Source organism: Xiphophorus couchianus, chromosome 9 (genome assembly GCF_001444195.1).
Source record: "Xiphophorus couchianus chromosome 9, X_couchianus-1.0, whole genome shotgun sequence".
Taxonomy (NCBI): domain Eukaryota; kingdom Metazoa; phylum Chordata; class Actinopteri; order Cyprinodontiformes; family Poeciliidae; genus Xiphophorus; species Xiphophorus couchianus.
The window spans coordinates 30,457,238-30,473,340 of record NC_040236.1 but is presented as its reverse complement, the minus strand read 5'-3'; the positions used below and the strand labels follow the sequence as shown (position 1 = coordinate 30,473,340).

Here is a 16,103-nt window from a genome sequence, read left to right as displayed (position 1 = left end):
GTCACTAAGTGTGGTTCTGAATAAACAAGAGCTTGAAAAAACAGTTCATAAACATCACTTTTCATTGGAAATCTTTCCATCCTTTATTCTCCCATTTGTATTCCAGATTGTGCTTTTATCCTGAACAATTATCTATTATTGTACTAATATTAGTCAAAGGTTTTGTCCAGGGGTCAGATGAATAATCTTTGATGTGAATTAGCATAATTTTGAATGCAATACCTGCAAAATAAAGCGGACCCTTTAAACAAGCAGATGTTACTTTTATGACATTTATTACGATGCATTTAGCTGCTGCTCATAGCAACAGCTGCTGCCACATTTGCAACGTGCTGAACTGTAAAATGTTCGTATTGTCTCTGAATATTCAGAATCACTTAAAACAACATTCATCCTCTTATTAAAAAATGTCATTTTTATACTTTAAGTTGATGCTCTTCATAACACTAACTTCTCATCGGTTGTACCAATGTTACCAGAGATTCTATACATAAATAAACGTAATCATAGGCCCGATTTCATACACTTTAAATGTTTTTAAACAATATTAATATACAAGAATATACAGTCCCAACCAGAAATGTAGCTACTCTGTATAAAAAAGATACATAACCATTTTTTTTTCTCACTGACATTAAAGCAAATCAATAGCTTTCAAATTAGAATAACTGAAATAATTTTGTTTTGCTAATTTCCAGATTATTGAAACAGTGTTTTTTCTGTTGTTTTTTGTTTTTACTTTGTTCAAATCAGAGGTTTATGTAGATTTCCCTGGTATTTGGTACAATTTTCTTTTACCACAAATATGTTGTCTCAAACATTCTGGGTGACTTATAACAGGATTAAAATCAGGGTGTAAGCTGGCCGCTTCAGAATATTGACATGATCACTTTATAACTAGTCTTGTAAATGACACCAAATGTGTAAACCAGACAGGGCAGGCCATTCTCTTCCTGGTGTTTTGACAAATTTACTTTCATTTGTCCACAATGTCCCACCAGGTTTTAGCTGTTGTCCTAAAATACGTGTCTCAATCTTACGATTCTTCCAAAGCCATGACATGATTTCTCAAATTGTTTAAAGGCGCAATATTCTATGTGAACTTCTGACTTTGATAAAAGCAACAAGCAAAACATAAATAATGTTATCTTAGTTGACTTATGGTGGCACAAAATAGTTATGTCTTTTTATACAGTGTATGTAAATAACTAATTTCAACTGTATTATTTGTATTATTGTCATTATTGTGCTTCACTATTATAAAATATTTTATTTTTGCTCTGTGTTTGATCAGCTTCATATAAATCTTCCAAATTTGTTTCATTTTTCTTTCATGCACATTTGAATGAAGAAAATAATGGATCTTGTTTTAAAATCTTGTGATAATTCGGGTTAAATTTTCTCCAATAAACTTGAAACAGGAACCATCCAACACGGCTTCATTGCAGTCGGACCTCATATGAGGTTGGCCAAGCTGGAGGCGGTCTCTCTGCGAGCGTGGCGGTCCATGTGTCCTGACACGGTAAACACATTCAGAACTCGGTCTACAAGTCTCCGTCCGTGCCTTGTTCTCCCCAGCAGGACAGCCACCACAGTGTATATCCCAACGCCCACGACGGCGACTCCTCCACCCGTCAGCAAAACCACTCCAGAGATGTACATGTCATTGAGGGCTTGGCCCGGCTTCGGCATATGGTAAACCAGCGCCAAATGCAGGAGAACCCCTCCACAAATCAACAGCGACATCCCTGTGATCAGAACCACCAAGATGTCAGACAAGCCGCCGCTTTTCAGCATTTCTATCTGTTGTCGACTTCGGACGCAGTTCATGTCCTGCACGGCCGAGCTGAGCAGCTGCTTGAGCAGGACCCCCAGGGCCAACAGGCACAGGGCCGTTCCTGCGCCGAGCCGCCATTCGCTCGATACGCTGGTGGTGGTGGAGAGAAGGCCGACGCCTCCGAGTCCGCAGCCCAGGATTAGGAGCACCGAGACACTGTAGCAAAGTAAAGACCGCCCGGGGTTTCTGAACCACCACAGCTCCACCTGCTCCTCAAGGATGCTGTGCTGAATTTGGGCCGGGTCCGCCGGACCGTTAAGGCCCAGATCTGGGCTTCTGTCTTCATTCAGTGGGGGGAAGTTGTCCAACTCTGGCATCCTGCTGAATATGGACAACAGCAGAATCCACCAATGACCTTAGTCTTTTGTCAGATTTCTCGGTGACAAACACAAAAGAAGATTCCAGATGATTTAAATAAAATATTCATAATTCTAACTGTGGAAATCTAAAACTCTACAGGATTTGTAAGCCTCCTCTAAGCCCAGTGTATTTAGATCTTATCAGCACCGGTGTGTACAAAAAGTTTCCAGAAAGTCATCTTAGGTTGCTTGCCTCTGTGTGAATGAAAATCTTTATAGCCCACAGCCAGTGGATACAAATTGTCCTTTACTGCATCAATATTCAAAGCAAAGAATCCGGGCAGCAGCAGCAGAATTTTTAGCTTGTCCCTCCACGGCGGCAGCAGTCACCTGGAAGATAAGACAGACATATATTCAGTAGTGTGTGGGGTTTATTTTCTCATGGGTGCCCTCTCTGCCACTGATTCTGAGATCTGTGGCAAGCACGCTGCAATGACTGACTGGGTACATTTATTCTGTTCCTAACCAGACAATAAATCACTGCACAGAAATAGATCCAGTGCTCCTCCATCTTTCTTCCCCACCAAGCCCATGCAGAGAGGCACTTTACTAAAATGCCTAAATATGCACAAAATCTTAAATCAGGTTCAATTTTGAAGTATTAAAGCTCCACTGAAAAAACAACAGTTAGTAAAAGTGTCTGGTCGGCACATGATATAGAATCTTTATCTTTTTATGCTGAGCAAAGGAAAAACTTTCAGCCTCATTCCTTTGCAGATTGTAAAATTATAGATTTTTTAAATGAAACAAACGAAACAGATCAACAGTATTTAAATTAAATTAAATATTTTGCACACTGCATGAGTAATATCTGACATGTGGTCAGTTGTTCTCCCAACACACTGGCACCTCTGAATAAAAGATTAGTAAAAGTTTTCTCCAGATTCTCCATCACAAATCTTCCACCATACATTACAGTGGACATAAGGCTCATCTCATATTTATTCTTTGATTTTTGTTTTATTGAGGGATTATGGTTGAAAGAAAGAAAGAGCTTTCTCATGGCATCCTATTGAATAATTCAACATAGAGTTTGCATCTATAGATCCCAGTATGCCAGTCTTTGGTAAGGATTTTTATTAGAAATTATTGGAGATTTATATATCATTATCCTGCTCACTGTACAAGGTGTTAGGACAAACGTAGATCATCATGTTTGTCACATAACATTATGACAGGATTCTTGCACAGTTTTCTGAACACTCAAAAGTCCTGTTCAGACTGTGTAAAAAAAAAAGGAAAAACAAACTTGTGCTGACTCCAGCAACCTTTTCTATTTCTCATTATCACTATGGTAATGAGCTGCCACCACGGCGGCGGCTCGGTAAAAAGAAGGATCAGCTTCCTATGGAATAAACAATTTGTGTTTAAAGATACAGATGAAATTCTGGAGCGAATATATAAACTTTTTTTTTTTCCCAAATACAAACTCATGCAAGAATATCAGCTGAGTCCTAATATCTTATGTGCATTTCCAATGTCTTATGAGGGATTAGATTATCATCCTTATATATGGCCCAATACATTCAATTCCATCTTCTCTCCTTCTTTAGTAATTTCCCTGATGCTCAGCAAATTCTGCCTCTGCGACATTGTTTGTAACCTTATCCAAGCCCCTTTTCAAAATCATGTTAACACAAACAGTACACACTGGAAGACTAAACAGCCACAAGGTTATGGCAGTCAACAGCTTGCCTTTAAAAACCTGTCAGTGGCTCTGTTTCCATCAAAGTCACTAGTGCGCAGCATGGGTCTGTGCGCGCCGACGTAAGCTGACAGGAGTTACAGCTTGTCCTCGCCTGTTGTTGATCTCACAAACACAAATACCGCTCCGGCAAACAAAAATCTATTACAGTCTGAGTAAACAAAACATGATCTTGCATTCAGTTTTAAGACTGGGGTTTTTTGTTTTTTTTTACTCACTCCATCTTTGGGAGCCATATTGGAACCAAACATGATTCTTTACTGACTTTTTCGGGGGAGAATTATTTACAAAAAACACCCAAAATGCTAAATGCAAGCTCGGACAGGTGTTGCATTGCGCTGATGCAGAGCAATAGCAACCTGACACGGGGACATGTAGGGTGCATAACCAAGGTGTGAAATGAAGAGTGAGGTAATTACAGCAGAGCAAGGGGGTGGGAGGTGTTTATTGGCAACAAGCTGTCATGGAAGCTCTTCACATCCTGTGTCTGATGAATAATTAGGCTAAAAACACACGCATGCCTTGTGTGTGTTTATAGCTGCCAACAGTTGTAAATGAATAGCGATAGGTAACAATATGAATGTAGCGTCGCTTTATCACTTTTATGGTGTGACTGCATTGTGTTTGTCAAAGAAAGACATAAATGAAGATACATTTGGCGTGCAAGTCATGTGTGTGAGTGTGTTTGTGAGTCACTAATTAATCCCAGCTGGTTTCAGCTCAGTGTCAGTGACAGGTAAGGCCACAGAAATAGCACCATAATTGAGTTGTATTATGTGTGCGTGGTTTTTTTAGTGTCTGAAAGGTTGAGCCACCCAAGCTGTAAAGCTGAGAAGAACCGTCCTTTATACTACAGCTAACGTTTACTGAGCCTCCTTGATTTATGCTGCACCATTTCATGAAATATTGTTTTTATTTCCTTCAACAGCCCCGAGAAACATGAAGCAGAGAGGCCACCGGATGACTGAACCAGAGGCAATGGTATGCAACAAAGATCATAAGATAAAATCGAAGCCTTAATGACACAACTATATCTTACTTGTGTTGTGTTGGCCACAGTCTCATCACCACAGACACACAGAGAGGCACAACCGCTGTCCTCTGTCTGCTTTTCTACTTTTATCCATTATGTGACCTCTAAACTCTGTTATATCAGCTGTGTCAGATTGGTGTCATAAATATCAGTAGAAAAGCACTGACTCACTGCTTCACTGGCCTACTTTAAAGAAGCAGAAAGATGATACAGGGAAGCAAAAATTAACAAACTATGGGACCAAACATGTCTGTGCTGGACTAATTTGAGCATTGCTACAAGGAGTAAAGGTTTTTTGTTTAGTTCATTCTAGGTTCCAGAAGAGTAATAGGCATTCCTGTTTGACACATTTGATAAAAACTTATAATATGGTGAGGAAAGCAGTAAGAAATCTCCTGTGAACCAAAATAACCTGTAAAACAACGACTAACAAGCAGTCCGACTATGTATGTCAAACTGTATGATAAGTGTATTATTATATTTTGCCAAACAACGTCTTACAGAATATCTTCACAGACATACAGGTATATGATTGTTTTATCACCATCAGATATAATAAAACGGATGTGGCCAGATTCTTAGAGATACACTTCTTGATCTGTTTGACATTTCTTATATTGCAAAGATTTTACCTAACATTGTGACTATAATGACACAGATAAATGTAGATTATTTTAAATGCACTTCACAAAATGACTGATGCTAAAATATACCTTAATGCTTAAAGTGAGAACTTCACAACTTAATAGTTATTTGTTTGTCTCTTTTAATCCACAGCATTTCAGCTATTTATTTGTTTTGTTGATGCTAACTATGAACTAACAACTCAAACGATATGACTAAAGAGAAAATGCTATCATAGTTTGGACTTTGGATTTAAATCATGTGTGGAGGATGAGCACACATATTGCATGTGTGCAACCAATACTTCTAAAAATTAAATTAAATTATTTCCCCTGCAAAAAATTAGCTGAAGAGATTGGACTTTTCCTCATCCTTCCAAAAAAAAAAACAGTCTATTTGAAATGTGTCTCCCCCTGGACAAGCCGATCCACCTCCGGTCTGTATGCAGAGTCATCACTGTCCTGGATCAGACCAGTAGCAGCGGTGACATCTGCAAGTTTCACAGATCGTTCCAATGAGAAGCGACCATTTGTGTAAAGAAAGGAGGTGTTTGGGGAGAGAACACATCCCTGAGGGACACCGTTGCTGATTTTGGTTCTGAGACATTTGTTGCTGAATAACAATTCATTGTCTAACACAGAATCAGGAGAGCTTACGCTTGAAGAAAAAATCTACAACTCCCTTCAGGGATAATGATGTCACAGCAAAGACAGATAGTGATAACTCTAAGTACAGAATATATTGTTAAGATAAAGTAAGAATACTAGTCAGAATGGGAGAAGAAATTACAACATCTATCTTATGGGTAACTATTAGGTCTTCAAGATAGTACTCTTAGACAAGATTTCTAATGGCCTCCTTCCCTTCACTCAACAAAGTGCCATTCAAATGTTTCTCTATAGAAACGTGGGCTTTAGTATTTTGTGTTAAGCATTTTTGCTCAACATCAGTATTTTCAATGTAATGTCATCGTTTTTGGCAGCTTTGGCTCCATGCTCAGTTGCCTTGTACTCCAATTATTCCGCACTTAAACTATTACTAATTGCGGATCATATCAATGTCTTTTACTCTCTGAAGTACCATTAAAAACCAGTAGAAAACTGCACACTTCAAAACTTGTGATTAAATGACTGATGCTAAAAGATACCATTTTTAAAAATGTTTGTCTCTTAGATGACAGGAATAGTAAATGTGTTCCAGATGCTTCAGTATAAACTGAAGTGAAAAAAGTCAGATAGACATTAATAGTCCTAACAGTCTTTGTTATGCTAATTCACAGAGAGTGAAGATGACAACTCTCAAAAGACATTGTAACTGTAAACCCTGGACACAGAGTATCATTCTGTCTCCTTTTCTCTGCATCCCCTCCATGTTTCCAGCCTACTAGGTCATGAGAGGAGCTGTGCCTCAGAGTAAAACACTGTATACTCCACTCCAATTACCTGGGAAGCTTTGGGATGCCGGTATTCCCCTCTCTGTTATGTTGGCCAGCTGGATTCATTTCACTGGCTATTAGCACTTCATTTATTGTGGAACGTGGCTCTCTTAAAATTGGTTGCCTGGCATTGTATGCTCATCTGAGTCCTGATCAGCTGCAGAGAAATGTATAAAACAGGATCCAAACAGGAAAGGTTTGGCATCAGGAAAATGAACCTGATAATGCTCCTGTGCAAAGTTAATACCCATGCAATTAATGTATTGCATATATGAATGTCACAGGTAACAGGAAGGAAAAGCACACCCACAGTGTGTGAAGTCCCACAAGATTTGTTTCTTCTGGTTTCCTCAGGTGAAACAAATGATTGACTCAGTTCTCTCAGTCTGTTTCCATTTGGTGCTCGCTTCTATCTGAAATTAGTGTTCAGAGTCTGTATGTCATAGAAAAATGGTTTTCCTCCTATATCTTTGGTTTCCTCATCAAGTATTTTAATGACACCTTGCCCAGACAAAAAGAAGCTAGAGGAAGATTGTTCTGTCAAACACCCAAAGTAAAAACATGCCAATGGGAAAACATGTGCTGAACTTCCCGTTGCGCGTGATTTTATCCGAGAGCATCGACTACAGCTGATGGGGAGTCCACAGGAGATTGTGTGATGTGTTGCCGTGGTGACAGTGTGATGCTCTCCTTCTGCTCTTCCTGTTCCTTTTCTTCACGCTCACTCTCACTCCAACCCCCGCCCCTCTCCTTTACTCAGGCGTTGAATCTCTTGGCGTCCCCATGGGCGAAGAGAGGGGTCAGGGTTGGCTCCATCTGTCTATGTGATGGGCACTGGTGCCAAGCGCCACAGGGGCTGGAGGGAGAGGAGAGCAGGCTCGTGTGGATTGGTAGGGTAACGGATGTTTTTGAGCTGTCATGTGGGACTTCAAATAGGGGATAAGGCTGGGAAGTGGATTGAGGCTGAGGGGGAGGAATAGGTGTAAAGCGGTTTGAGAAGAAGGGGCTAAGGATGAAGGGAATTGCTCGGGGCTAAGGACACTGCTTTTCTTGGTGGATTCTGTTACTGTCAGCCAAGAGGAATGATGCTGAATAGGTCTTTATGTAGACAAGCTGGATTTTTCTTTTTTCTCTCTCTCTCTCTCCTGATACAATGGACAGGCAAGGACCTCGGGGAGCCTCACTCTATCCGGAAAGGGTGCAGAGACAATGGCCGAGTCAGTGTCACTGTCCTCTCTGTTAGGGATCACAAAGGAAAACCTAAGAGAGGCAGAAAGACAGAAATACTTTTTACCAAAACAGCACCTTCTGTTCTGTAACTGTCTCTGAGGTTCTCTCTAACATCTTATCTGCAGTAGAAAGTGTACACACTCACATGATACAAACAGGGTTTTGTATTTGAGTGTTACACAAATCATTTTAGAAAGTTTTCTGTCTTAAATGTCACATCTATCATGAGTTCTTCATCTGGGAATTCAAAAACCTGGCTGCATAAGTGTGAACGCCCTTAAACTACTACTTTGATAAAGAACCAACAAAAGTTTGAACATGGGAGACAACTGAGCATAGTCTGCAGAAAACTTGGAAAAACCCTTAAAAGGTTTGACAACTACTGGTCATTAAAACTTTAAAAGTATTTTTGTAAACTTGCAAGACAATAATTATATATAATACAAGATATACTGTATAGTACAGTATTTGGGATGTAACAGGATTTTTTGTCATGAGATCTATGGCTATTCAAATATAATACTTTTGAACAAAGTCAGGTCTGTCTAGCAAAGTGCCTTCCAGTCCCTGTAGTGGTTTAAGGTTTCACTATGAACATGGAAATGTGTTACCCATGAAATCCTGATGTAGCTAGGCTTAAGGCTTATTTTGAAGCACAAATGGATGTTGTTTTCACCTGCCCTGTTGTTTAGACTAAGATTTCTCATTCTGCCAGCTGGCAATGTCATGTCTCTAACCAGATTCTATGTTCCTACATTTAAATAGTTGGCCATAAAGCCAATGTTTTTATCAAATCAGATTTGAAACATTATTAAAGGTTCACTCCTCTCTCTCCAACTAAAAACACATCTGGGCAGTAAAATACTTAAATGACAGTGGTAGAAAACACCACTGTATTTTGTATTTTGTCAGACTTCTTTAATAACCTTTATGGAAAAATATCTTAACTTTTAGGATGGATGCTGTGAAATTTGAGATCCTGCAGGGATGCAGATTCTAATAGGTGAGTGACACTTTAACCCATTATATTGTGCTATATGTTCAAATGTTTTTTTTATTTTTTTTTAACACCAGATATGTATGCCCATCAAACTCAGTTGCACTTTAAAGACAATTGTCTGAATTTCAGAAAAACATCAGCATTTTATGTTTCAGGAAACAATTTAATGGGGCTACCTGTGTGATTATAGACTTTTGTGAAGTTTTATTAGATTTTAAACTTCCCATTTACACAATTGTCCCAGCCAGATTAATTGAGACATTTACTGACTAAGATATTTTATCAGTTTTTGGTTAAAAACAGCCTCTGGGCAGCCCAGAAAGCTATCAACTTTTTCCCACTGGCACACTAACCACATACAACCATGTGGTTAGTGTGTCAGACACACACACATTTATGTCCATCTTTTCCCTCCTACACCTACTTATCTGGCATAAAGCTGTAGCTTTAGGCAACTTGCTCCTATGCTCCTCTGCCTCACCACCAGACCTCCTCTCAGTGGCCACTCTGTGTTTCTCGTTTGTGCTGCCTGTTGGAGTTTTGGTGCTGCAGACAGGGTGAGTAGATGGGGGAGGTAAGATTGCCTGCCACTGCCACAGATCCTCATCTGGATCCAAGTAAGAGATTGTCTGACTCAAATGCCCTTGTGGAATAATATATGCTAACATAAACAACTGTTTTCCTGTGTCAACATTATCTATTCCACCTCAGTAAGGTCTTACAGAAATGCATGTCACCGGTAAAAGCCTAGGTCTTAAAAAAAAAGTAAGACTGCTTATATAAATTTTTATCAGTTTAACATAAGAAGACTGTCAGTTTCTGTTGATAAAGATAAAGCCCAACACTATCTGATTCAATACAGTTCTGGTTGGAGGTCATGTCATACATTCTGTGTACATATATTATTGTTTTCAAGGCCAAAGATGCTGCCATCAGGCACAAGGTAAAGTACAGCAAGGATCAGTCAATCACAAGGTTTTCACAGAGGCAGACACTCATAGGCTCACCCTCACTTCACAATAAACTGGCCAAATATGTTTCGAGGCAAAGGGAGGAAATCTGTGTAGATACACCCTGGTAACCATCCTCCCCCATTTTACTTTGCACAAAGACAGGAGGCTGTTAAGTGCATAATGTACATTTTTGTTTTCCCGTCAAAATAGCAGAAGCAAAACTTTATGTTTAGCTTTCATGACAGCAAATTGTGCCTATTAAGAATTAAAAGCAACACTGTGCTTTTGTTATTTCACAATACACCCAATGTGGATGAATCCATTAACATTTCCAGCCTTTCATTTTGTACCTGTATCTGGGTCAATGCGTACCTATGTACTTAATCATTGCATAATCAGTTTACCGGTATTTGTCTTGGTAGTTAGGTATGGTGATTCATTAAAGAGTTAAATAATTAGGGCATTGGGCGGTTCAGTTGGTAGAGCATGAGCACCATGTGCAGAGGCTACAGTCCTTGACGTCGTTGTCCTGAGTTCGATTCCTGGTCTCAGACTGTTTGCTGCATGTGTTCCTCCTCTCTCTCCACTCTATTTACTATTCAATAAATGACAGTAGTGTCAAAAAAGATTATAAAAATCATTAAAAAGGTTTAATCTTGTTAAGAATTTAATCTTTTGTATATCATTTACTGAATATTTGATATTAAACACAATGTCAATTTACTGTGGTTTTAATCCCTGTTTGGATCAGTTGACTCTTATCAAATATGAGAGATTAGGAGCCCTGATCAACCCAAAATAACTTTGGATGACTTCCTGCAGACAGATATAATTCATATGGGTCACATAACCCCATTTCCTAGCACCAGCATGTGACCAGATTATTAAATAGTACTTTACATTATAGATAATCAAAGTTGATATGGAGCATCTTTAAGGCTGGTACAGATTGGTGCACAGCTGGTACAAAAACTCATTTGGCATCCAGAACAGTTCTGGGTACAAAATGATCAAAACCGTAAAAGTACAAACTTGCAAATTAACTAAATGACCAGGAGTTTTATCATCCTAACCATAAATACACTTAAACAACTGATAATCATAAAGTGGGATTTAGTGGTTGGTCTTTGATATTTGAACTGAAGAAGCTGCAGGTTGATGTGACTGACATATAATTACGCAACAGACTCTTTTTAAACCGTCAGTAAAGAAACAGTGATGTGTATAACTCGCGGCACATAGACCCAATAGATGTCTCAGTTATTCTCAATTTAAAAGAAAAATCTAAAAGATAAAAATGCAGGCCAGCCATTTGTTCCCTATGGCCATGCACAGCTGTGAATATTACAACAGCAATAAATTCACCAATTAACATGCAAGTCTCCTTCTGCCACTTTGCTGCTGATTATGGGTGAAAGACTGCTTTTTTCCTAATTTCACCTAGCATTGCTTTTTAAAATTCACTGCGTGCTTAAAGATTTCTAGATCTTTAAGCGCTCAGAGATCTTGTTCCAAACATTTCTAGTGGAAATGTTTGGAGCAAGATGCCATAAATCTCTTGTGAAATCTTCTGCCATCATCTGTTGGTGTAAGAGCATCACAGGCAGTGACTTCAAAAGGGTAAATGAGGTGATAAAGAATCCTGCTTCTGTTCAGGAGACCGCTGTAGAACCTCTGGACATTACTTCATAAAATGAAGAACAATACAAAACACCCTGATGAGCCTGTTCATGACAATGATATACAACACCTGAGTGTCTTCATTCAGAGGATTCTAATATACCTCTGTAATACAGCCTTCTACAGGAGCTCCTTTGTTAACTGAATTATTCTACTGTTAACGGATATTCTTCAAAAACAGCATAGTCTGAAATTTGAGAACTTTTATCTTATTTCATTTTGTGTTCTAAAATCCAAAAAGATTACTTAAAGCTTTTTCTGGCACCTGGATGAAGCTACGCTGACATAAGCAAGATAACTGCTGTATACAAATCTGTCAAAATTGGACTGATATAATTTAAACTGTCTATGTTCTTTAATTAACATACAGTTTTGATTTTTAAAAGGGAGAAAATGGGAATTATTTTTAGAGAAATCACTTTCTGTCATTATTACCACCTCAATAGTGAAATTCTAGGTGAGAGAAACTGGATAACAGAACTATTAGTAATTCACTTTATAAATCTCATGTTTATTGAAAAGTTGTAAGCTTGTAAAATTGTTGAGAAAAGGAAACAAGTAAGACAGAAGGCAGTGCAAACATATGGAAGAAAGGGCTCTTGGCCGACTGGACCAAAGTTAAGCTTTGTGGTTTAAATACAAAGTGTATGGTGTATGTAGTGAAAAATAAAAACATATATATATAAAAGAAAACACTGAACACACCATCCTTGGAATGAAACATGGTAGCGATATCCTCATCATGTGGCCATGCTTTTCTCTGGGGCAGGGTAACTTACAAATTGCAGACTGTGAGTTGTTTATGTTCTTTCTTGATAAGGCTTCAATTTTGAAATAATTTACTATGCCTAAAATACTACTATGTAGTATTACTATGTCAGCTATTTTATTTATCCAAACAAATAATGTTATGCTATATGTATTTTCTGGGTATTCAAGGGTAACAAAATGCTAACAATGCATTACCTAAGTGATGTTGGAACAAATTTAGGAGAAAATCTTTTAAAAAAAGAAGTCATTGTAGTCTTTTGCAGGGTTGTGTGAAACTGATTATGTTTATTAGTAGCCTTGTAATGTGCCCAGGGACAGAAGTGAGCACAATCAATACGACTGCTGTTGCCCACACCCTACATGCTAGACTGTGTGCACGTGCAAAAAATCCCTGGAGGATATCTCATACTATGATCTACCCTTTACTTCCACAGTGTATGTGATGTCCATCTCTTACACACACATACACATATTTTGGTCTCGTAACTTCAACACACACTCATTTACTGACTCACTTTGTTGTTTTTTTCTCCGCTTCTTTCATCCTGCTCTTCTTATTGACTTCAGGCTGTTTCTTAACGAGGACTATCACATGTTGTTTTCGGCCTGACTTGTGTTTTAAGCATCAGACGTCACCTTAGAAGCACTGAGGAGTGTTTTCAGAAGACTGAGGGTGACTGCATGCATGTTAAGCCTACTTCATATGCCCTGTCATGATTAATCTCCCATCAACATTATGACCGATCTATAATAGCAGCCCATTGGGGGTCATGCCCGTGCAACCATGTATCGACCTGTTCCAATTGCAATATTGAATACAGCTTCAACAACACTTCCTTTATGTGTGTTTTTATGGATTTTCCACAATGCAGCAAAACTGATATGACAGTAGCCTTATGAACTGATGAGATACAGTGTATTTCAGTGTTACAGTAAGCATTTTGAGACTGCAGGCCTTGCCAGTGCAAAGGTTAGGGTGTGCTTCATTACTGACATCATGTTTTACGTCCTTGTTTTGATGGAACAGAACAGCACAGTTTATAAAAGAAGGCAGAGGTATAACGCTTTAGAGGAAGTCCATCCAGATTCTTAAAATATTAGAAAGATTTTTATTGAAATTGCTAAAAAGTTTGTATTGTGTAGATTTATTCCTGTCAGGAAAATTACCCACAAAGTAAAAACTTTATGTAACAATGTTAAATTAATGTTTTGTGAAGTATGATTAGAAGGCACATCATAATGGTTACTGCTGAGGTTTTATTTTACACAGCTAAGCACGCTGAAGCACTTTAAAGATCATACAATAAGCCCTAACTAGATCCTATTTGAAACGAATAATTTCCTTCCAAAAGAAAGAAAAAAGAAAGGGAAAAGGAAAGACAGATAATACACAAAACGCACTAAAGACAAAGGGCTAAGTTTATTATCTAAATAATTAGGTAACTAATCAATCCTACACGCAAAATTAAAACATTCAAAAAGCATTCTAATGTGATAGTAAAAAACTTACATTAAAGTTTAAACCAGTCAAATTAAATAAGTTTGATTTAGAAAGGAAAAAAGTTAGACCCCAACAGCACAGCTCCATTCTTTAGGGATGCTGGATTATTAAACGAGTCTTACCTGCGCACTTGGTTTGTCAGTCTGATGTCTTCCTTTCTGAGCCGTGAAGGTCCTTTTTTTAATATTCAGCCATGGGCTACGTAAAGTCCCACAGCTGTATCTCGCTGAGCACCTTCAGCCTTTTGGACCAGGATGTTCCGATCCTTGCGGCTGTAGTGCCCGCCTCGCCGCCTCCGTTGGCTCTCCGTCCGCAGACTCAGCTTCTCTCCTTCGCCTGCTCACCGCATCGACGGACTTCCCCCGTTTAATGCAGGTATGGCAGCGCGCGGCGGCAGGGGACGCTGCTGGGTGGAGACAGAGAGGAAGAGGCGCCCAATCAACGGATGCACCGCCGCGAGTCTTAGCGGGGAGCCCCGCACGTGACGAGAGCCAATAACATATAAAACCCCGAGGGGGGACAGATTTATTGAACAGAAGTCATTTTAACAACTCCAGACCATCTGTGATAGATCAGTCAGCCAATAGAATGGAATAGAAATATCCTTTATTATCCCCTCAGGTGTTACAGCACCTGTGGAATAATAAAGTGGAATCAATAATCTCTGGACACTGACTGGATATGCATGACCTCCAGCTAGTATTAGCTCTGGTATTCCTTTTTTTAAGAAACGTTATTACAAATACAGAGGCGACATATAATAATGTGCAAGAGTAAAAACTGCAATTAAGATATATATATTTTTTGCATTAATCAATATGTTACAGTCATTGTGTTTTCAGGTATTTCAGACATCTTATGATTTGGGGCAAGCCATTAAAATTGTATGACAAAGCTTTGGTTATCTATAAATTATCTATACATTTAAAATATTAACTTTAGTTTTTGTTTGATTTGTTTCTGTTGTTTTTTTAGCATTGTGGTTTGGAATGAAGTTGTTTAGAGATTTTACACACTGATAAAGTTTATCATTGTAGAATAATGCCTTCATGATTGTTTGAAGATAACCTTATGAACCAGACTACACTGATGCACAGCAGTAATGGCTTCACTAAAGTCAATAATGAGTGGCATTGTGTTAATACATCTGCATGCACCAGAGCAGGAATTGCCAAAAGCTGCTTTTTTTTTTTTAGAAGTAGCACTTTCACATAATTCGGTGAATTTAATTGGCAGCATCTAGATGCTAATTTCTCTCTGAAATCTAACTGAAATTTTAATTATTGTAAATTTCTTTTTCTTAGGACTGAAGCATTTAACAATGTGAATAGGATATAAAAGTAAGTCTGAAAGTAAAGTAAGCAATATTTCTTACATAAAAAGAATATTCCCTCCAGGACCCTGCTGAGGGTGTAGAGCTGGTCCAGTGTTCCACGACCAGGACGAAAACCACACTGCTCTTCCTGAATCCGAGGTTCGAGGGTCCTGGAGGGTGCATGGGAGTTCGCCCAACCAGTCTACATGTGTTTTGTGGACTTGGAGAAGGCGTTCGACCGTGTCCCTCGGGGAGCCCTGTGTGGGGGTTCTCCGGGAGTATGGGGTACCGGGCCCTTTGATACGGGCTGTCAGGTCCCTGTATGACCGGTGTCAGAGTCTGGTCCGCATTGCCGGCAGTAAGTCGGGCTCGTTTCCGGTGAGAGTTGGACTCCGCCAGGGCTGCCCTTTGTCACCGATTCTGTTCATCACTTTCATGGACAGAATTTCTAGGCGCAGCCAAGGTGTTGAGGGGATCCGATTTGGTGGCCTCAGGATCTCATCTCTGCTTTTCGCAGACGATGTGGTCCTTTTGGCTTCATCAGATCGTGATCTGCAGCTCTCGCTGGATCGGTTCGCAGCCGAGTGTGAAGCGGCCGGGATGGGGATCAGTGCCTCCAAATCCGAGGCCATGGTCTTGAGCCGGAAAAGGGTAGAGTGC

General features: G+C 39.2%; 1 protein-coding gene across 3 annotated transcripts; it reads right to left on the bottom strand.

Annotated features, from left to right (window-relative positions):
* Positions 1-54: 54 nt before the first annotated feature.
* On the bottom strand, positions 55-14,514 carry tmem125a (transmembrane protein 125a). Of its 3 annotated transcripts, XM_028028734.1 has the most exons (4): positions 14,251-14,514; positions 9,648-9,769; positions 7,001-8,253; positions 55-2,526 (listed from the first exon to the last, which is right to left on the bottom strand). In XM_028028734.1, the coding sequence occupies exon 4, from the start codon at positions 2,152-2,154 to the stop codon at positions 1,456-1,458; it is 699 nt and encodes a 232-aa protein (XP_027884535.1). In that variant the 5' UTR covers positions 2,155-2,526; positions 7,001-8,253; positions 9,648-9,769; positions 14,251-14,514; the 3' UTR covers positions 55-1,455. The 3 variants fall into 3 exon arrangements, with proteins under 3 accessions (XP_027884535.1, XP_027884534.1, XP_027884536.1); XM_028028733.1 differs by lacking the exon at positions 9,648-9,769; XM_028028735.1 differs by lacking the exons at positions 7,001-8,253; positions 9,648-9,769.
* Between the last annotated feature and the right edge of the window lie 1,589 nt (positions 14,515-16,103).